The sequence below is a fragment of the Copadichromis virginalis genome, linkage group LG8, assembly GCF_057382275.1.
Source record: "Copadichromis virginalis isolate Kocher_CV1m ecotype Utaka linkage group LG8, C_Virginalis_male_GT1.1, whole genome shotgun sequence".
NCBI classification, from domain to species: domain Eukaryota; kingdom Metazoa; phylum Chordata; class Actinopteri; order Cichliformes; family Cichlidae; genus Copadichromis; species Copadichromis virginalis.
This window is the reverse complement of record NC_140625.1, coordinates 8570254-8593370: the sequence shown is the minus strand read 5'-3', so window position 1 is coordinate 8593370 and position 23117 is coordinate 8570254. Positions and strand designations below refer to the sequence as shown.

The following is a 23117-nucleotide window of genomic DNA, read 5'->3' as shown; positions in this document are numbered from 1 at the left end:
GCCTTTTCTCCCAGTTTCCCTTCCTTCAGAATGTCTTCTTGACAGCCACCATTTGACAGAGACCATTGTGCTGAATGCTCAGTAAACAACTGATGCATCTCTCTGATATTGTGTCAGGTCTTTAATAGATGTTTTCCTAATTGTTAAGGTCGTCACTTTCAGATACTGATACAATTCACAGAGATGTATAATTCCTAGATGATGCATCTTAATGAGTCCAGTTACCCTCCGACACTTCCCTTTTGCACAACTATATGGTTGACAATGAATATCATTCCCATCAAAGTCAGCTGTACTTTGCATTTAGTCCAAATTTGCTAACATGCTCAACTCTAATGGCAAACATGTTAAACACAAACCTGCTAATCATCAGCATTACCCAGCTGTCCCTGTGATTCCTTAAATGCTGCTGTGCTGCAGTACTAACTCTTAGAGCTGCTAGCAAAGCATTTAATAAAAAGATCGAAACACTGTTTTGGTATCAGTGATAAAACAACATTAATATATCAGAACTGTGATCTGGGAATATTAGAAATGTCATCCCTTCACAGAGTACATAATGATCAGTATGAAGTATGGATTAAACATAAATAATGATACAGTAAAATATCACGGTCCTTCATCTTCCTATGGGTTACCCAGTGGCTAGAAACATCCATATTTAAATTGAAATAGGCAGTAACTCTGAAGTGCATACAGCAATGTGAAGCACATTAATCAACTTCACACATTATTAACACTGATTAATAATGCTAATACACACACTGACACTGCACTGCAATATACAGTATAGATATAAACAGAAATCCTGCTCTTTGCCTTTCAGATGTATGTTTTTGGTCTTCTATCTACAGCTGTTTTGACACAGTCATCAATAATGTATTGTTATTATTCCGATTAATTCAACCTGTAGTATGCGAGTGCACGTGGGGGTGTGTAGGACATGTTAATGTGAGCTTATCCGTGTACTGTGATCCACTCCGTACAATAACGCTGCACCCTGTTACATGTCCACATGTACAGGTGGCTGTAATAAACTAGAGCACACAGGTACTCCCGATCCTGCTTTCATCGCTAATTGTTCTTTAGTCATTAGACAAAATTGTCTGCTGGAGGAGACTCTCCTCTTCTGTAAGCGTGCCAGCCAGCACTCACCCGGGCCACCATGCGGAACTGTTTGCATCCTCTTCACCCCGTCTCAATGAGCCTTCTCATTCACTGGCTGTCTCAGAGCTCCCCAAGTGCTCCACTCAGCCATTTAGATGCTCATTTGTGCCGAGAGCCATCTGCACTTCAAAAGCCAAAAAACTATCAATAGATTACGCCGCTCAAATCCATCCATCCATCCATTCGCTTCCGCTTATCCTTTTCAGGGTCGCGGGGGGCGCTGGAGCCCATCCCAGCTGTCATAGGGCGAGAGGCGGGGTACACCCTGGACAGGTCGCCAGTCTGTCGCAGGGCCAACACACAGGGACAAACAACCATTCACACTCACATTCATTCACACATTCACACCTAGTGACAATTTGGATTATCCAATTAACCTATCCCCACAAGCTGCATGTCTTTGGACGGTGGGAGGAAGCCGGAGTACCCGGAGGGAACCCACGCAAACACGGGGAGAACATGCAAACTCCACACAGAAAGACCCCGGCCTGATGTTGGAATTGAACTCAGGACCTTCTTGCTGTGCGGCAACAGTGCTAACCACCGTGCCACCGTGCTGCTGTGTTGAACTACTTCTGTGTCTATTACTAAATATGCTGTGTGGTAAAGAAAATTCTTCCTTAAGGGGAGCATGAAAGGATGCTGCCCACATCTTATCTTCTCAAAATTCATGCAGGCTTACGTGTTTGAAGAAGCTCAGATGATAAATAATTTTGGCACTAAAAAACAGAAAACTGTGGAAACATCACACCGAGCACCGGAGAGAGCTGTCTACAAACATTTTTGGGCATTAAATCAGGGGAAGACTGGGAAGAAGCATGATGGAGTGTGTTCATATTGGTGTGACCGTTGTCATAGCGACCAGAGGAGGATTTCCCTGCCAAACTGAACCTTTTCCACCCTGACTTGATTCTTCTTTTGGCTTCATGCCGTCCCTCCCTGGGTTCAGACCACATCCAGCCACGTGGCCTCAACTTAAAGGTCGCTCAGTAGTCTGTCTGTGTCACAACAACACGATCTGCACAGACCCCTCGGTGCTGGAAACGACCTGTGCGCGCGTGTGTGTGTGTGTGTGTGTGTGTGTGTGTGTGAAGCTGTAGCAGACAGCACAGTTGGCTACACATGAGAGTGCAAACTCCCACAGGGTTAATCCCCTCATACTGGGCAACCCTGAAACAAATACACACACACACACACCTCCCACCCGTTAAATGTCCCTACACTGACAGCTCCCTCCCACTCTACATCTCTCATTCTGCCAAAGCAGAAGAGCTCAGACATTTAAAAAGAACATGCCGTACCTGTGCTGACAGCAACTCGCAAACACACACGCAGCTTCGGAAATCATTTTATCATACTTAGCATCCGCACAACTTGGGGGCTAAACTCACACAATGATCGCATCGAATGCGTGCTTTCAGGAGCCGCTGTCACACCTGAGGAAGAGCAATCACAGTTCTACACGCAGTCAAGCGTGAAGAGAATTACTTCCCCCATCCCTCTCACTTTTGTTTTGTCCAACTTGCACGCACACACGCACACACACACATGCATGCATGCTCACTGTGTGCTGCTCAGTCATCACTGCAACCTGACATCTGGACTTCTGCCCCAGGACAGAAACAGACAAATTCACGCTTTTACGTACATTCTGTGACAGTGTGCTGCTCATATCACCAGTCATCCAGTGACTTTAACTTTACCCTTGGGTTCATTTATTTATCTTTTCAACAAGAGAGAAGGATGAGAGGAGGTGAGTGTGCCAGAAAGAAAACTGGACAGGAGACATTTGAGAGGAAGGAGAAGGTCAGAGAAACGGGAACGGATTCGGCTGATTTGGGAGCATTAAGCAGGATTGAGCTAAAACTCTTCACAGAGATCAAAATCTGCCTTTTTCTACACTTAACTATATAATATCCAGAACAGTTAACACACTTCAACTAAGTGCACATTTTAATGCAAGGCTTAATATTCAGTTTAAACTCAGACTCCAAATATGATCACCTACACCACATTAAAAGCAAGAATCTGGAAGCTTTCCTTATCCTTCCAAAAACAGTTATGACACACAAGGGCTCTGACGAGGATCTGAGGCTTTCCTATGGATTAAAATTTTGGACCGCCTCATATTTGAGGTGTTTCGTCTTCTTCAAGCTAACGCTTAACAGTTTTTACAGTGTGGAGTTCCCACTGTCCTGCTCACAAAGACCACTGCTGTCAAAGGAAGGGTGTGTTAAATGTGCAGAAATGTTTAGGTGGGTGGCAGTGGTGGGGGTGTAAATCAGCTTATCATGTGCATGAATATCAGGAGTTTCACAGCAGGTTACTGAAATGTGACAATATCATTGATGTTCTCCCAGTTTGTTTTTTTTAAATCCAGAGAATTAAAAAGACTGACACGAAAATGTAGAATCAAGCTAATGTCCAAAATTATGCACATTACTTGACACAAGAGCTACGAATACAGACATAAGGAAAAAAACTACAAAATAAGCCTGCGCGCGCGCACACACACACACACACACACACACACACACACACACACACACACACACACAACCACACTTGCCGTCTGACCCGAGTTAGAATGAGTGGGCGAGCCTGTTCTGGCAGTGTGTTCTGTCTTTTGTCAAGCTGGGCATCAGTTTTCAGCTGCTGACAGTCTCTACAGGACCCTCTTCACTAAATCAAACTGTGTCTGCAGCAAGATGTGAGAATGCCTTGGGATCTGAGCAGAATTAACAGCCTCTCTCTTCAATCAGGCCCTGACACCTACGGCACACTTCATCAGCTTCTGTTGTGTTTAAGATGAAAGAAGATTCTCATTTTTTAATGTCGTAAAAGTCACGCCAAGTTAGAAATGCTAAAGCAATAAAATCTGACATATGAGTGATACAAGGACGAGGCCAGTAGTCTGAAATATCCCAGATATACAGGCGGGTGACTAATGAAGGAAAAAGACTTGAACCCTTGACCCCTGTATGGAGAGGATCTGCTGGCTCTGTTATGCTGGGGTGGGGGTCTGTCTCCTTAGAAGGAAGGATGACTGTAAATCCATACAAAGATGTTCTGAGGAATCACCTTTACCTTTTTGGAAGAATGTCGTTCATTACTCCAGTAACATTTCAGCGATTGGGTGATCTTTCTGGAGGAACAGTGGAGCAGATCTGGTTGTATGGAAAGGCCCAATCAAAGGTCCTCCCTTACTAATGTAACGGGGAACATTATATCAAAGACATCACAAAATGCATAAGTGTCCTACTTCACATTTAAAGAAGAATGTTAAGCACGGCTCCACAACACGGGTGGAGAATCATCCTGGTGCTACACGTTTGAAACGGCAACGGTTAGCTTTAGTTTGGTTAATATTAGAACCACCAAGAGGGTCATTTATGTAGCTGTGTATAAAACTCATCATCTCATACTTCATTACTTATCCAGTGTTTTAGTGCTGGCTAAAATGACAAATTATTACAAACACCTCTACTTAAAGCCGCCAAGAGAATTTGACCCCCAACAGAAATCACTGTAAAAATGCTGCACTTTACATTTACAGCACACCTGCATTGTTGACACATGAGCAAGAAATAGCTAGATGTGATTGATAGATGAATACACAGGGCACTGTAGTTAGATAAAAGATGAATGGTTACTACGGTGCTGACCCGGGGCTGGAAGTGTAGAGAATTGGGCAGATTTCTACTGTCAGAGCAGAGAGTCCAAAGTAGTAATCAGAGCAAAAAAAAGTGAAATACACAGCAGATCAGCTGAACTGATTTCAGGCCTGAGGAGCAGAGCCGAGGAGGGCTGCAGACTGAGGTGGAGCAATGTGGGTGGTGGTGAATGAGAGAGGCTACAAGTCCACTGAAGGAAAAGCAGGGGGGTAAGAGGAAAACGATACGAAAAAGAGAAGACAAATGAAACCACAACATAGGGAGACGGGACAAAGCAGGGTGAGGGAGAGAGGAGACTACAATTAATGCTGCAGTGGCGTAAAAATATGTGAAGAGTAAAAAAGGTGAGCGGAGAAGAAGTGCACAGTGTGTCCTATTAAGTCCTTCAGCATTCTGAGCATGAAGCAGCATAGCTAGAAGATGGTTCAGGGACATCTGATCTAGCCCCAACTACAAGCTCTATCAAAAAAACCTAATCTTGAAAATAGAGAGGGTGTCACACTGGGAGCTGGTTCCATGGGAGAGGAGCTGACAGCTGAAGGCTCTACTTTTAGAAACTCTGGGAACCAGAGTGCTCTGTTAGGATCATGTGCATGTATGACAGGACCTGATTATTCAAGATGTTGTATGTGACGAGAAGGATTTTGAATTCAATTCTGGATTTAACTGGGAGCCAATGACAAGAAACTAATATGGGAGAAAACAGAAACAAGCAAAATGAACTCTCATCCTCTCAAAGCTGGGGGCTTTTTAGGGAATTATAAGATCGATAAAACCTGATAATAACAAACATCAATAGTCCAGCATAGAGATAATCAGTCCAACATATTTGTTTATGTGTGCACTGAAAAACATATCCTGATCAAAAGTGTACTGAAGGTTATTCTAATATACTGTAAATTATTATATTTATAGATTAAACAAAGCATATTGTGGTGAATTTTACCTGCTCAAATCTGTATCAACTTACATCAACAATATGTGGTTGTTGAATAGTGGTATTGTAAAGCGCTTTGGGTGCCTTGAAAAGCGCTGTATAAATCCAATCCATTATTATTATTATTATCAATCAGAATACTACAGATGTCTGCAAATTATTATTATATAATAATAATTATAATAAAAATATTATATTATCACAATCGGTCTTTGTCAATACTCAATATCGACTCATAAGAAAAGATTTACATTCTGTTTTGCTTTTGCAAAAGCAGAAAAAATAATAGAGATGAACTTTTTTTTGAACCAAAAGAAATCTAGATTCTTGTCAGATGTAACTAATTTAATCCTTGACAGAGAGCTTGGCTCTTGTTTCAGGTGGCTTTACACTCAGGGTCACTGGAAGGCAGATGAACAGTACATCTGTGCCCCTGAGAACCACTAGCCACTAACTGGATGTGTGAGATGAAAGACTGCTGGACTCCATCTGAGGTGTTTCATTAGCTCTCAGTCGTACAGTGGGCCAGAATTGGAAATAAGGTCTAAAATTTTGCTTCTTTCTAATTCACTATGGGAAATTGTGTGAATTTCAGCACGTGTATGGATACTAGCTCTGTGTGTGAAAGATTGATCAGCTAGAACATATTTGTATGTCTTTTAATTTCAGCACAAAATGAACAAAGTGAGTTTTCAATTATTTTTCTTAGCCTTTCCAACAACACCATTCTGTTTACAGGATATCTTTGTATACTGAGATTTTAGCTTCATACTGCTGTAAAAAATGTGAGCAGAACTGAATTATTCAAGCGTTATTAACCCTCTGGGGTCCAGGGTATAATTGGCCGTTTTTGACTACTTTTGATTTTACTTCTATATTTCACCTTTAAAAACTGTTCATCTTGCTTTGTTTGGTATCATTCTCTTCAGCACAGCCCTCATACCTCATATCTGGTGTCATTCCTAAAACTTACCCCCTCTTCCTAAACAACCAAATGCCACATATAATTTTGTGATTCGTTGACATGGTACACTTTAACACCAATAGGAAAGGGGTGTTTTTCTTTAAAAAAAAATTTTTGCTCCAAAGGGGAGAGTGGTTGCTAGCGCTGTCCTTAGAAAACACTGTTTATATCATTTTATTCAGACACAAAGATAGCGTGTATTTTTCTTTTATCATAACTCTCGTTTTACATGGCCTATCAACACAATTCAAAAACTGGTATATAGTTTGCAGTCCACACTTTTGACAAGTTGAAATGGAGGCTGTGCATCGTTGCATCTTGTTGTCTTAAATTGGTCATGTGATTTTGACGCACTCGTGCATCCGTCGACCCTAGAGGGTTAAAGAAAATAACTACTAATTTCTAACTTTAGTACTAATAACTACTTCATTCTTCTTGCAACTTCACAAAAAATGACTGTTTTAATTTTATATAGCTATTTTAATGTCTAATCAAGTGTGTCAAACATAAGGCCCAGGGTCCACAATCAGCCCAGCAAGGACAAGGACAGCAAGCAAGGAAAATATGAAGAGGGCAGAAAGTTTTAGAAGTTATACAACTGATAAAAATCTTCTCTATAGCCATTCTTACTACACCAAAGTAGTTAAGTAACAGATAAACAATTAAATGACAGAAAAGTTCCTGTTTTTTTACTTTCTACCATAGAAGTTTCAATTAAAACAAGAAAACTTTCATCAATCAATAAGCTGTAAGTTCTATAAATATGGGACAGTCTGGGCAGTGAGCTGCCAGAATCTTTTCTGTATTTTTAGATATTTATCGTGTAGAAAAACTGAAATTGAACTTCTTTATTTTATAGTAAGATGTCTCAGGAATTAAATGTGTAGTTAAATGTCTTTACACAATGTATGTTTCACTCGGCGATCAAAGTGGCCTTCAATGGAAAATGAGTTTGACATCCCTAGTCTAAATGCTCTTTTATATCCTCTTACGCTGCTTTTGTAAATTACCTTTGATGTCTTTTGAAATTTTATGTAAAGCACTTTGAATAGCCTTGCTGTTAAAATGTGCTAAAGAAATAAACTTGCCTTGCCTCCTCGATAGAATGTTACAAGGTCCAGATACTAGATACCATTCATCAGTTTCAGATAAGAGATCCAAGTGAAAATTACATGATACTGGCTGAGGCAGATGAAGAAGTACACCAGTACAGGAAGGAGACACAGGCAGCCAACAGGAACAAAATCCAAATTGTTGCTTTGAAAATAAATTATCTGAAAGAGACAGACTAAGACTGAACTGCTTGTAGAGAATTTGCATGCAGTTCGGAGTAATGTTGATGCAGGATTTTCTTCAACACAGTTCTCCACTAAATGCAAATTGATTCTTGGCACTGTCAATGAACAAAATGCTCAGAACTGCTTTCCTTCCTTTGACTGCCAGGGAGATGTTGGCTCAGCTTAGAGTGCTTCCAACTATTTATGGGCACACAAACTTTCGTTAAAGCAGTTTTCTACTGTTCCTTTCAAAAGTTTACATGAAAGATTGAGTTTTCATGTTTGGAAATGTTGTGCTGAAATGCTACTTTTTCATATCTATACATGCTACCACAGATGATGTATTTTTTAAATAATTAAAATAAAAATGATATCACAATAGAAATACACTGTAAAAATGTGATATTAAGTTTTTTAAACTGGCTTTTGAGTTTTTTTTAAAAATGTAAAAATGTATTATTACTTAAATCCACCACCGCCAAGCTTGGGTGTGAGTAGAGCCCTCTAGTGGGTTGCCACACATGCCCAGCCCCCCGAACACCCAAACAAACAGTCCACTAGTCCAGGACCCGGGGCTTAATCAAATGTCCAGAACGACTGAAACGCGGAGTCCGAGAACTGGCTGTGGGCTCACCAGGCCGGGAAGGACAGGCCGAACCCTCCGCTTGCCGGACAAGCGCCGACGGGCACGGTGGGATCACAGAGGGAGGGTCAGAGTCCAACGTTCCGGCAGCAGGTGGGCGGCTGCGGCGGAGGGCTGGCACCACAGGCGCATCCTGCAGAATGTGTGCAGGCTTAAGTTGGTCCACTGAAACTACCTCCTGCCGGCCCCCAAAATCCAAAAGAAACCCCCTGGCCACCACCTCTGCTGTCGTGAAAGCCAGGGGAACCACCCCTGGCCACCTGGTGGTGCGATCCACCACAGTCAAAAGGTGTGTGAAACCCTGTGACTGTGGGAGTGGTCCGACCAAATTGTCGTGCACATGGTCCGAGGGGCACCTGAGTGTGCCTGTGGACCTTCGAGCGTTAGCACAGAACACACGCAGCAGCCCAATTCTTTACCGCTTTCCGCAGGCCCGGCCAAACAAACTTGTCGCTTACCAGCTTGACCGAAGCCTGTAAGCCCGGGTGAGAGAGAGCATGGATGGAGTCGAAAACACGACGGTGCCACGAAAGGGGAACGACGGGGCACGGGCGACCCATAGACACGTCGCAAAGCAAACGCGGACCGCCATCCCACACCGGCGTGTCTTCCAGCATGAGGCTCGTCTTTCTTTATAAGTTGCAATAGGAGAACCGTTAGCCGCAATCAGCTGCAGTCCGTGGCCTGCTGCTAAGCGGTCCGCGGCGGTGGGCGTGATGAGGCTCTTCTGGGAGCCAGAGTCCAGCAGAAAACAGCGCCCGGAGCGTGAGTCTTCAATGAAGAGCAGCCTTTCCATATCGTCAGCGACTGCGGCAGGCAGCAACGCGCTCTGGCGCCAAAACGCTGATGGTAGAAACAAAAATCTTTCCCGCGGTGTGTAGCGGTTCCTGCCGTTAGTGCCAGCTTGTCCACTCTGGAGAAGGCTGTTGGGGGTGTCGCCGGCAGATCCACGGCCGAGGCATGCACTCCAAATGTGTGGGAAACCAGCAGGATGCGATCTGCCTCTTCAGCCAGGGAGCGGTACTCCTGCGCCGCTAGAAACGGGGAGCTGGCGAGGCCAGTTCTCACAGTGACAGGCAGTTGTCTGGTAAAGAGATGGACGAACAGGGATCCTCCGTCGTCCGAACCGAGCAAGGACAACATGTTTTCCGTGAGTTCAAGAGCCGTGCCTCTGCCCAGCCTGGAGAGGGAAAGAAGTTTCTTGGCTTGCTCCGCACCGGAGAGGGTGTATCGCCGCGGGAGTAGGTCCTTAAGGGCGACATATTTCCCTTGCACGGGCGGGTCCCGGAGGAGGGCCATCGCACGGCGGGTGGCTAGCAGGTTGAACGATGCCACCACATGATGAAATTTCGTGTCGTCAGCCGAGATGCCGGGGAGAGCAAACTGAGCCTCCACGCGGACAAACCATGACGAGGGGTCGTGGAGCCAGAAGTCCAGCAACTGGAGCGCCACGGCAAACGTAGCCACAGCAAACATAGCCACAGCAGGAGCTAGAGGGCCGGCAGTAGCTGGCCGTCCAGGGCGAACTCCATGGTTCGATGCGTGTTCAAGGTAGGGTCACCAATATGGAGGCATGGGACACACAAAGTTGTAGCATTTTCAGCACAACATTTCAAAACATTATTTTTGATTGATTTAAACTAACCTAGACTACAAAAGGAGAGTGTAAGTAACACCAAACAAGATGTGTTTGTCAGCTTTAGTCTGCAACTGTATTGCAGTCTACCTAGTTCCAGGTTTGGAAACTTTAACTAAAATTATTACATTTTGTCGTAGCATGCTGTGTAGAGGAATCATTTACTCAAAAAAAATCTCAGAAGTTAAATTTATGCTGCGAGTTTTCCAAGATAAAAGCAAATCTTGAGTTTTATTTAAATACAGGAAAGATACACTGATGGGTATCAAGTGTCAAAGTAAAACTTGCTAAGGGAGATTTAACCAAATATGAGTGAAATTGCATGTATATATTTGAACATGTAAGTATAGTTTTGACCTTGTGTGCATTAGAGGAAATTCTTAATAAATTCAAACTTGTGAACACAATACTTGTTTTTTTTTTAAAGGTAATTCTTTGGAAAGAAAAAAAAAGTTCAAAGAAAGTATTAAATATATATATGCAAACTTCTGTCCACAACTGTGGGAAAAATCTTTTTACAAGCATAAGAACGATCAAACAAAATTTTTTTTTCATCTTGCTACACCTGTGATTACATGAGAAAGAATTTCACAGCTTATAGAGAGGGAAAGAATGACCCAAAGGGATATACAGTTGCAAAATGCCTGTATTTATGTATGTGTAAATGTGTATCCACACACAGCATAAGGATATTTACTGAGCTGAGATATGGACAAGCACGAAGCATCAAGCATGGCTACAGCACTCAAGATACCACGGGCAGAGGATTATATCGCACACATGCCACTAAAGCTGTCAACTCTGCTGAATCATGAGTGTACATGCAGCTTCACTGTTGCTTTATGAAGATGAAAAGAAAAAAAAAAAGTAACATTCACTTAATGGATGAATGTGTAATGCTTTAGATTAACAAATATTAGAAGAATGGAAGGAGGTGAATGTAATGTGAAACTGAATATCTAAAGGATGTTCATTTGCAAAATAGCAGAGACAAAGCAGGAAAAAGAGGATAAGTGGCTACCTGAATGCATTAAAGTAAGCATGAAATGCACTTTTCCTCTACATGAACCATCTGGGGCCATCTGGGGCCTTTCCCAGACCTGTCAGTCAGACTGTTTTCTACTCTGGATGGTTACTGGGCTTAACAGGTCATCAAGGTATTGGCGGCTCAGGTGGTAGAGAGAGTTGCCGAACAATCAGGAGGTGGATTGATTCCTGGCTTTACATGTCGAAGACGCTGAAGATGCCCAAGTTGCCTCTGACGCATCCATTAGACTATAAATGTTGGCTAAAAAGTGCTTAGGAATAAATAAAAGCACTGAAATTGTGTGTTTTTAAGTGGCTTGTGGTAGAAAGCACTTTGAGTGGTCAAAGTGAGCAGAAAGTTGCTACAAGTATGAGTCTGTTTAACAGAACAGAAGAAACAATTCTTAGCGGACATATGCAATCTTTTAAGGAGCTTTCATGAGTGACCGAGGCTCAGCGAAACAAAGAGACACAACAGGACACAGAGTGAAACAACGGAGCTTAAAGATCACTGAGGACCCTGGGCATGCCTAACTCTAATCCTCTTTTTTACAGTCGTGTTACCATTGCAAGTTGGCTAGTAGATACTGTCTCTTATCTCCACCCATCCCCTCCTTTCCCTTTCTCTACTCACACTCCATATCACCCTGCTAACTGTTCCCCCATGTCTCTAAGGTCTTGTTAGGGATTCCCAGTTGTTCGCAGACATTTTCAAAAGGACTCTCCTCTTAATAGGCCACGGTCCATCCTTCTACTCTACGATTTGTCCTATTCTCTCTGCCTCACTCTCGTCTTTCGAAAGGCACAGGGAATGCGAAATATATCCATCTACATTTAATTCCATTTAATAATTCTTACATGGTATTTCTTAAACCATAAAAAATCTCTCTGTCCTAAGCATATTTTCTAACGCTCACATTTTACAGTCCTCCATAAGACGTGCCACAAACACTTTCCAGATTATGGGACACATATTGCTGAAGTTTTTACTTAAATACACTCGAGAGAGGAACAGCAACTCTATTGCTCTCTGTGACAGTTTGCTTATAATAGAGTTACACAAAGTTACTTGGCTAGTTTTCTGGGGGGAAGGCTGATGAATAAGCAGAGCTGACAAGACACAGTCGGGCTCAGTGGGAACTCACAATGGGAATTACAGTTCTTGTAAAGCATTATTCAACTCATAAAAGATCATGTGTAAATCTTGGGCTGACAGAAATTCATAATTTGAACCACTATCAATGCCACTGCCAACATGCTTTGTTGCTTACATTACTAAGCAGCCTTGAGATCACAGCTTGATGAATGTAAATCTTCATGTTTAGTGTTGAATGTATTCCATTTTCTAGAAATGTATTCTAAAAATGCTGATCAGACAGACCAATGGAGAAATCTTGATTTTTCTTTTTTAACCACCAAGATTAACCAGCACACAGTTCAAAATGAAGCTTTCTTTCAACAATTCCAACCCTCTTTCAAAAGTAATGTTCCTAGAGAACTAAATTGCATTTACTTACCTTACTTACCAAACATTTTTCTCTATAGCAATAAAACCTTAAAATTTTAAAGAGAGACATTCATCAGGTTGATAATGGCTTTTTGACCTTGAACCCCCATCCTGTCTCATTGCCTTGATCATCTACTCTACACCTATGTCTAGTTTGCCCCAAGTGTATAAATAGTCCTCTTTTCTCCTTTGTCCCTGGGTCTGTTAAATTCCCCAAGTATGTTTGAACTGTACGATCTCGTGGGTGTTTTTGGACTTTGTTTTGACAATTCTCATCTCTGCATCAGCCCTAATAAACGTTAACTCCTGTTTAATCAGCCACAAACACAGTGAAGAAATTTAGTTTAATGACTCAAAGCAGTGAATGGACCCTAGCGAAGACCTTCTAGTTTCAGCTGCCTCTGTTAGGACATCTGCCATAAACACAGCTATGTGTCTAACTCCAGCACCCAGGTGGATTTGTTTAAAAAATGAATTAAACAAATAAATAAATAACTCAGTAGTCATAGAGTTGTTATGAAGGGAGAAACTATCAACAAAAACAACCTTTTGGTACCAGGTTGAAACATGTTTTTTTAATCCTGAAGGTGCTCAAGTGGCAGTTTTTGGCACTTGCACACACGTTGCCTCTTGGGTAAAACATGTTATCATTTTGATAATGTCATCTCTTTGTTATAAACCACAAAAAGTCTCGGTAAGCATTACTATGTGGAGATTTGCAAAAGACGCTAAACCATTCTGACTCACAAATGTGCCCAAATGCAGACATGGTAAAAGAAAAAGGAAGCGAATTACTCAGTACAGGTTGAACATTATTGGAGTGCAAATATGGATGTAATGCTTTCGAATCAGTGACTCACAGAGGTCACTAACATGAAGATGATACAACTTTGCAAGTGTTGTTAGAATATTAGCCTTATTTTGAGAACACATTCTGACTGCACACTTTTAGAGCAAAGAAATTCCACACGTTGGTGTTTTCAGTGCCAACGTGGCTTTGAAGAAGAAAATTTAGCCACCATCAATTTATCATTTATACCTGTGTTTTTCACACTGTTAACATATTTTCCACAAGATAGACCTCATGTCCTAAGTAGAGGAGGCACACTAGAAAAACTGTTTCTAGTCCTACCAATGTAAGACTAAGATTCATGTCACAAAACACCACTGTAACACTGTAGTGTCTATCCCTATCCTTAGGCCCAATTGCTAAAAAAGACTGCATCTCTATTTGTATTGCAAATCCCATACTACAATTCCTGTACTTACACAATCAACAAACCCTAACCCGACTCTAATCAAGCTATGTTTCTGTGTAATAGAAAAATTAACCACAATTTATTGCAGCAATTACAATCAAGAGCGATGTTTCGGTTTAACGGAGGCCTATAATTGATTCCAACAAGCAAAAAGTGAAGAAGCAGCTCCGAGTGCTGGAGTGAATTGAGAAGTGCAGACTCTTGCGGTGAATTAAAATAGTAAGTATTTTAAATGAAGTGTGAAGAAATAAAAATGTGCGTGTGTGTGTGCGTGCATGCTCTAGATTAGCATGAGTTGAGTTCTGAGCACCTCATTCACCACAATTAGTTTGTGGCGGTCTAAAACCAGGAAAACAGGCAAGGAGTAATTGGATTTAAATTAGACATGTTCTCTGCTCATAGCTACCTAATGTAACGTGGAGCACAGTCCTCTTACTCTTCCTTCGACTTCTTCCCTTTATCTCATTTACCAACCCTCAATCTCTTCCCACTCCTGATGCTTATATAACCCACCCAGCTGACTCCATCATGCACTTTACCCCTTACTTGCATTATACCCATTCCCTTCCAGTTCATTTGGTGTTTTTACGTGTCATCTTGTACATTATCTGTTTTAGATCATGTTTTCTACTTTTCCTTGTTCTTGCTACCAGAAATGAATTACTTTAAAGGAACAGATCAAAGAATGTGTACCAAGAAAGTGTCGAGGTTTTTATTATTTCATAGGTTTTAAAACATTTCACAGAACAGAATCATTTCTCTTAAGAGTTTTTAAATGATCTTTTATTAGCTAATGACTCTGTGGACAGCATTATTTTAGTGCTTTAGATCTAACCAGTTTCACAGGGTTCTATTCTATTACTTTGCCAGGTATCAATTCTGTGCTGATGATTTCCAAATCTACCTGCTCCTAAAAGTATTACATATTTTGTCAAGTGACATTAAAGTCTGAATGACCTTAATTTTTTTTTTTTTACTTTAATGAGAAGTATGAATTACAATAATAAAAACCAATTAGTTCCAGCGATGATCCAAAACTGGACCTGTGTCCAATGTCTCCAAAGGTTGATTCTGTTGATCTGGACGTAGCGTTTTTAGTTTCCATTATAAATAAGCTTGGTGTGAAAATGGGCTGTAACTTAAAGACTGAACAAACAATTCTTAATTCATTTGTTCAATTAGGTTTTTACCAACTAAGGCTTCTAAGGTCAAGCACTTCTTATTTATTATTAACTTTTGGAAAGTTATACATGCTTTTATTACTAAGAGCCATTTCGTTCGTGACCGACACAACACTACTTTTGTCAACTTTTTAAAAAAAATAAAATTGGATTGGATTGTTAAATTGGATGCTCAAATTAGACATGGCTAAAGTTTCAAGCCATATTTAAGCATATGATAAAGTAACCCCTGTAAAGCCAAAACTAAGGCTTTACGTTCAGAGTTATTTAGTACGTCAGCACTAAATCCACACCCATCTGCTGCTCAATCCCTCTGTTTAAAAAATGTAACCAATCAGAAGGAAAGCTATGTTAAAAGTAAGTGGAAAGGCGCTTAAAAAAAGCTGGTTTCTAACAGCAGTGAAGGGCTTCACAAAGGTTCACTATAAAATAAGCATTATTCTAAACACTGAACCATTAAACTGGAACAGTTTGCAGCCGAGAGTGAAGTGGTGGGAATGAGAATCAGCACCTCCAAATCTGGGGGCATGGTCCTCAGCTGGAAAATGGGTGGAGTGTCCAGTCCGGGTCAGGGACGAGTTCCTGCCCCAAGTGGAGGAGTTTAAGTATCTCGGGGTCTTGTTCACGAGTGACGGGAGAAGGGAGCGGGAGATTGATGGTCCATCATGTTGAAGAGAGAGCTGAGTATAAAGCGAAGCCCTCAATTTACCAGTAGTTCTACACCCCTACCCTCAACTATGGTCACAACCTGTGGGTAGTGACCAAATGAACAAGATCGCGGATACAAGCGGCGGAAATGAGCTTCCTCCGAAGGGTGGCTGGCCTCTGCCTTAGAGATAGGGTGAGAAGTTCAGCCATCCAGGAGGGACTCAGAGTAGAGCCGCTGCTCCTCCACATTGGAAGGAGCCAGTTGAGGTGGTTCAGTCATCTCATAAGGCGGCCTCCTGGGCGCCTCCTGGGTGAGGTGTTCTGGGCATGTCCCAGCCAGGAGGAAGCCCCAGGGCAGACCCAGGACAAGCTGGAGAGATTATATCTCTCTCTCGGTTGGCCTGGGAACGCCTTGGTGTTACCCCGGACAAGCTGGAGGAGGTGGCTGGGGAGAGGGAGAGGTGTGGGCTTCTCTGTTTATGCTGCTGATTAAATTGCTGATTAAATTTCTTGATAATCAATTAACAGGCGAACTGCTTGAGCACAGTTTTATTTTTTCTTAATTTCTTCCTTTTCCCTTCCTCTAGTTTGTAATCACATCACGTACATGTGAACTTTTGTCCTCACTTATTTATTTATGTGAAACTGTGTATCTCCCAGAATGTGTTTATGTGCTCCAAGTGTTGCTTGTGAACAAACTGTATCAGAAAGTCCGTGAGTGTATTTTACATCTGCTGTAGGCAGTGATGCCATTCCTCTCAAAGTGTGATGTCTCATCTCCAAAAATAGGTTTATGTGCATGTTTATTGTTGTGCAGGACCATCAAATCTCATCCTGGCTGAGACAGCTTCTACTGCCACTAAAGTTGGCTCTTGCCACTATATCTGGACACACACAGATACTATGTGCACACACACTCTGTCCTCTGCCTCATTTACTCCCTCTCAGCCTCCCCCTTCATCTCACTCTGAAGGCTCATTAGAACAAAATCTGTATCTGACATGTCACTCAAACAGACTCCAGGAGTCTTTGTTTCTTTGCTTCTAAAAGCACAAATGCACAGTTATACTGTAAACTGTTCCATCTTTACATTCAGTATCTAACAAGATACCAGTGAAGCCTCTTTTTTTCTATTCCATGTCTTCGAGATAAAAAATAAATACATAAAATTTCCTCGACTATAATGTTTCTACTTCTTTTCTGTATTTTTTTTAACCATATTACTGTTTTCAGTCCAAAGAACATTTTATTCTTTTACTCTAAGTGGTGTAGTGCTGATCACTTACTGCCTCACAACAAGAAGGCTCCTGGTTCACCTCTCTGTATAAAGTCTGTGTGTTTTCTGTGCACGCTGAAGTTTATTTGTGTGTGTATGTAGCAGCTACACTGATCCATCATAGTCATCATGAAATGAAAGAAAACAAGAGGAGGACATTTCCGAGTGTTGGATTGATTTTTGAATCACAGTGTAATTTGACAGTGCATTTGCGGAGCTTCTCGATTATCTCATCTCCTTAACTTTTTCCCCACCGGGCATTTTTGTCAATGAAAAACTTGAAGTGTGCTGAAGAGCACAGGAGTGACAGCTGAGTCATTTTACACAAGAAAAACAAACAAACAGGGACAAATTTCTCATACGTCACTACACAAGGGCTCGTCTGTGAGATGGCCTCCTCATGCGCGATTACAATACGAGGCTACAATTTAGCCTACATAGTCACTGCTGCTGCCAGCATTTATCCACCCACCCGGTGGGGTGACCATGATACCCCATCAGCCTTACGTGGCTAAGGGGTAAAAAATGGTGACAGAAAGAGAAGCTGGAATTGCACAGGAGGAAATGACACCACCGAATGGGCCGATCACAGCTGCACTGACATGACGTGGTTACCATTCTGAGGGGCTGCAGCGTAAAATCAATGAGCAATAAAAACTAAATTTTTCATGACCAACTTTCTCATTTAAATGAACCCAACTTGAAAATAAACCTGTCTTTATTATTGATGTGACCATTTCTCCTGACTGAGACAGTACCCCATCAGAGAAATCACTGTCATTACCCTGAATATAACATGGCTGAGCATGTGACAGTACACAGTGTACATCAGCCTTAATAATACATCCATCCTGATAATGGCTCCATCCAGCTCGGTCCTGATCTGTGTCTCTCTGCGGGGATCTGGAATGGCTTGATGTTACTGCAGCCACTGCCTGATACTGCACAACTCATCTATATTTCAGTAGGGCAGTGTGGAGTGTGTGTGTGTGTGTGTGTGTGTGAGAGAAAAGACAGGGCGAGAGATGGAGTGGACAATCACTGCTTTAATTTAGTAGTCTAATTCTGGTTGCAAGCTGGGCAAATAAGTGAATTTAAAGAGAAGTGTTATAGTGAGAGCTGTGAATCTGTGCTGGAGCCCTTTCTTTGTTGAGTTTCACTTACTCAACAAGCTTGTAAAGATTCTTTTTACAATTTAACCCAGCGGTCCCCCACCCCCGGGCCTCGGACCGGTACCGGTCCGTGAGTCGTTTGGTCCCAGGCCACGAGAGTTGAGGCTCAGGTGTGAAATGTATGGTTTTCAGGGTTTTTATCGGTTTTCAGCGTTATTTTATCGTTTTTATCGTTAACTCGGTTTTCCTTGGTCTTTTCACGTGTGTTATGAATAAATCTTCTTTTTTTCGGTACCGGTACTAGTTTTATTTTTTTGTATTTATCCGCGACACCTTAAAGGCCGGTCCATGAAAATATTGTCGGGCATAAACCGGTCCGTGGTGCAAAAAAGGTTGGAGACCGCTGATTCAACCCACAAAGTGACAAAAGCAGCAGAAAGCTACAACACCAAGGAGCTTTCCTGTGGATGCACTCTGGACCTTAACATCCATAACAGACAGTGACTGTCTCCGACCTCACCCTCTCAAAGTCAAAGCCACGCAGAAATTTTTCTTCCATGCTGTCAAGATGTTCTGAGATAGAGGCTGGCACCAAATCACAGGCATGTGTGAAAGCATGGCCTTTTTAAGTCAACTCAGATCTGACCACATCAGACGTAAAGGCAAATAGTCACATGAAATTTTCAATTTCATTACACCCACCCCCCCCCACAGAATGACACAGAATACTAGAAACTAGTATTTTCACCTGAGATTTTTTATGTATTTTTTTGATAAACAAGTTACAGTAAGTAAAAGGTCTCTTTTATCTACATTCTGTTACTGGCTCATCTTCTAGCTTTGTTTCCTTTTGTGTCAAAATTTTCTAAAAAAGACATTTTTTTAACGCTCACAAATTGGAAACCTCTGGTGCTTGTTTGACAATCTTTTAGGTTTTACTCTAACATGTTCAGTTTACAAAGAAAGCAGGTTAAAGGCACTCCCACACTGGATTTTCACCACGGGTAACCTGCCATTATATACAATTTATGCTGTTGTTGTTTTTTTAACATTTATTATATTTAGTGTGAAACATAGAGAAACATTTTTTGTCTGAAAGCACTGAAAAATGTTGGCTAGCCACAGTGAATTTAAGACTGACTCAGACTGACAGCTGTCCAGTTCTTAACTACCAGCCTCCATCAGGGCTAGCAGGAAGACAAGTAAGGCCTTCACCGACTGCAGAGTTAAGATTTAGACCTACTGGGCCTTTCAATGTCAGCAACGGGCTTTAAGGTCAACTAATGCCCCCAAAGAGATAGCTGGGAAGTTATTACACTGAGGAGTGGAAAAGAGAGAAGCTCAGGCTGACCTTTAAAAAACCACACTTAAATCAGCCAACGCCACGGGTGCTGTTCTACGTTGGGCTCACTCTGCTTCTGTGTGTCAGTGTGTGTGCACGTTTAGAAGGTTAGTGCAAATCTGCTGCCTCCTTAAAGACACTGACGCTGGAGTAAATCAGCATGCGTCTACAAAGCTGAAAGCTGATCTTTGCTTTAGCGATTGGTGATATATTTTTCTCAGTTTGTCGAAATGATGCATCACTTTCAATCAAACATGATGTTGAAAGCTTACCTTATACGGGAGGAAGAGGGACTTGACTGCTGCTAGGAGACTTGTGGTATCTGGAGCATCCCTCTGGCCACAGATCACAATCTAAAAAAGATAAATAAAAAAAAATAGAAGAGGGAGGGTGAGGAAAAAAAGATTATGTGGATGAAAGGAGAAGGAAGAAAGAGGAAAGAAGTATAATAAGACCAAAGCAATGGGGGGGAAAGGTGACACGTGGGACGAGGAGATGGAGAGGAAGTGATAAAGGTCAGTACTGTATTTGTAGCACTAACAAGGGAGGCAGGTGTTTTCTCTGGGATTGCCTTTCCCTGCTTTACTTCTCAGTTTGTTACCCTCGCGCTGTTACCCTGACCTGTCACCCTGTCATCTATGACAGACAAACCCCTAACTAATCCTGTTTTAGGCTCCTGTTATTCCCTTCTCTCACACGCTTTCAAACTTAAAATTTTCTTTGAGTGTTACAGAAACTTTGGGCTAACTCCTGCTGTGCCTGCTAGTTTTGGTGGTTTCAGGCTAAACTGAGGGTGTTAATATTTCAAAGCAGTTACATAACTGAACAGCTGAAATAATCCCTTAAATGCACAAGTCCTGTTTAAAAACAGGGGAAAATGATTAAGAGTCTGTGTGTCCAGGGATTAGATGTGCAGGGAGTTTAGAGAGGTGCTGTCCTCAGATGACCTACGGGCCATGAAATGGGGTGAAAAATATGTATCAACAAATTAGCTGCTTGCTTAAGGAGGACTCTTGTAAACAAATGTTTATCCAAACAGGGTTTATATGATGGGCGCTGAGCTTCCAAGTTAATAATGAAAAAGTAGCAGCGGGAGGAGAAACAGCACAGGACATAAATATTGTGAATGGTGAGGATATTGAAGGCTACTTGGCTCTAACTCCACTTTCATTAGTCAGTAAATTACACACACAGCCACTTTGTTCACAGTCTAACTCATGATTATTACTGGGATCGAGGTTTACCAATGAAGCTAAAGAAATACAACATTGTTTAAAAAAATTCTTATTTTTTTAATTACTGCAAAACTTTCATACATTCCAGTTTCATTATATATAAAGTGAAAGATTTTTCATCCTTCATTTGATTTAGAACACTTCCTCAGCTTAAGGATGTGCGTGACTACTTGACTAGATGACTAACTGTCGCTGCTGGTTGGTACCAGACATTCTGCTCATTTAATCTAATTGTTAACATTTCAATCGATGCCAGCAATTTATTGTGTCGTAAAGGTTATGCATCCATGAGCCACCAGATGGAGCTGCAGCCCCAAGATCGCTGTAGAAACCCCCATAAATCTGTAAATCTAGGCTTGATCCTTTATTTAAGTCACCGCTAGTCAAGCTGGTTTGATAGTCTGATCGGACAAAGGAGGGAGAAAGGTTTCACCCACCACAGCAGGGCTGTAACTAAAGATTATTCATGTAGTGATCTAATTTGCCTTTTTCTTTAACTTTCTAAAACGGACCCATTCAGACCTGGCGTCACAGCTCCAAGGTGCGGGCGCTTTAAATAATCACGCACTGTGGTAGTGCTGTTGTGGGAGGAAAGCTCCACTTTGCACAATCTACATTTAATGTTTATCTTAATCTCTCATTTCCATTTTCTTCCGTCCTCCTTGTTTTGCGGTCAGTTACAAAAACACATTTACGTGGTACTAGCGTCTGATGCGTCGACAATAAATTTCTGCGCAGGCGATGTCGTCGATTATGCTGAGGAATAGTTGCAGCCCTACACCACACGCACACTCCTGTGCAGCCCCTCATTTAGTCGACTAAGAAATTAGTTGCCAGGAGCTGAGATCAATCAAAAACTGATTTACAATACAAAAACAACTTCTGAACACAATGTTACTTATTACTTTAAAAGCAGACACAAATGTGATATAAAAACAAAATGGACTTGACTGAAATAAAAAGCTCCCTGCTATCTTTTTTCATTAAATGAAAAATCGTTTTGATTTCAGGGAACAAAAATCGTAACTTTTTTTTTTTTTGTTCAGTAAAAGATGTTTAACAGTGATAACGTAAATGTGGGTCACAAACTGATCCAGGTGGGCCGCGCAGCATAATTTACAATAAATACCTAAAAAAATATATTTGATTCTTACAAACAAATTACATTTCAAGTGCACAGAAAAGCATCGTTTTAAAAGTCACACCTTTTAGACTTTTATACAACTTAATCCTGTTTGATAACTTTATAAAATTAGATGCACTTATTATTTAACCCTACAGGATAAAATCCTTTAGGATTGGTTTCAAAATCAACACATTTTTATTTTAAAAGTTTTGGGATTCTAAAGAACTTCTGAGGGTTTAAGGGGTTTCAAAATAACTTATTTTTTATTATTATTATTATTATTATTCAGGTTTTCAGACCATTTCCTGATCTTGAACTCATCTCACATTTCATAGTAACCAGGAAACTTAATTTGGAAAGAAAAACTAAGATTAAAACAAATGAATGACAAAACACGCACAGGAAACGTTTCATTTTTCATTTGTGAGACGATCAGAGTGACTAAAAGTTTTGTGTGTCCCATTTCAAACTGTGCCGTGGAAGTTTAGGAATGGCTGAAACACAATACAGTAAAGTACAGTACAGTAGGGCTGCTTGCTGTGATTTGCAATTGGAAGGAATAGTATACGTTATCTCTGTCTTTCACTTTTTGCAATATTTGTTATTATAAAAAAAAGTTAACAAACAGACATGACTTTAGGCTCTGGTTGCTTCATGGCATCTGTAGTTTGACCAACTAAAGAGAGAACTTTATTACCCAAATATGCAAACATCATCAATCAATAAAACTTTATTTGCAGTGCTGTGGAGAGATGTAGTGGAACAGTTTCATACTGATTCACGTTCACTTTACTGCATGGTTACTGAGTATACAAGAGAATCAGTTAAATCTGTTTCACCAGCTTCTTGTTCAGCTTTTGTTTCTGCTATGCCACATCATTTTCTTCAGTTTTTGTTTACCGCTAAATGCAAATTGCATGACAAACTGTGTTTGCACAATACATCATTCAAGCAGAAACCTTTGCCTTTAGTGGGTGGATGCAAAAATCAATTTGGGCTGGCAGCCTGGCAAACACCTGCTCTCCAAGCCAACCTGGCTTTTAGGACAACTGTCTTTGGCTAACACCAATCAACAGTGGCACTTTAAATGCGTAATATTAAATCAAG

The 23117-nt window shown here is 41.3% G+C and overlaps 1 protein-coding gene across 1 annotated transcript in view; it reads right to left on the bottom strand.

Annotated features, from left to right (window-relative positions):
• spata20 (spermatogenesis associated 20) overlaps positions 1–23117 on the bottom strand; it is a 52620-nt gene that overhangs the window by 3225 nt on the left and 26278 nt on the right. The window contains exon 15 of the mRNA XM_085465577.1: positions 19922–20002. Within this exon, the coding sequence (XP_085321703.1) occupies positions 19922–20002 (81 nt within the window). The remainder of the gene's footprint in view (positions 1–19921; positions 20003–23117) is intronic.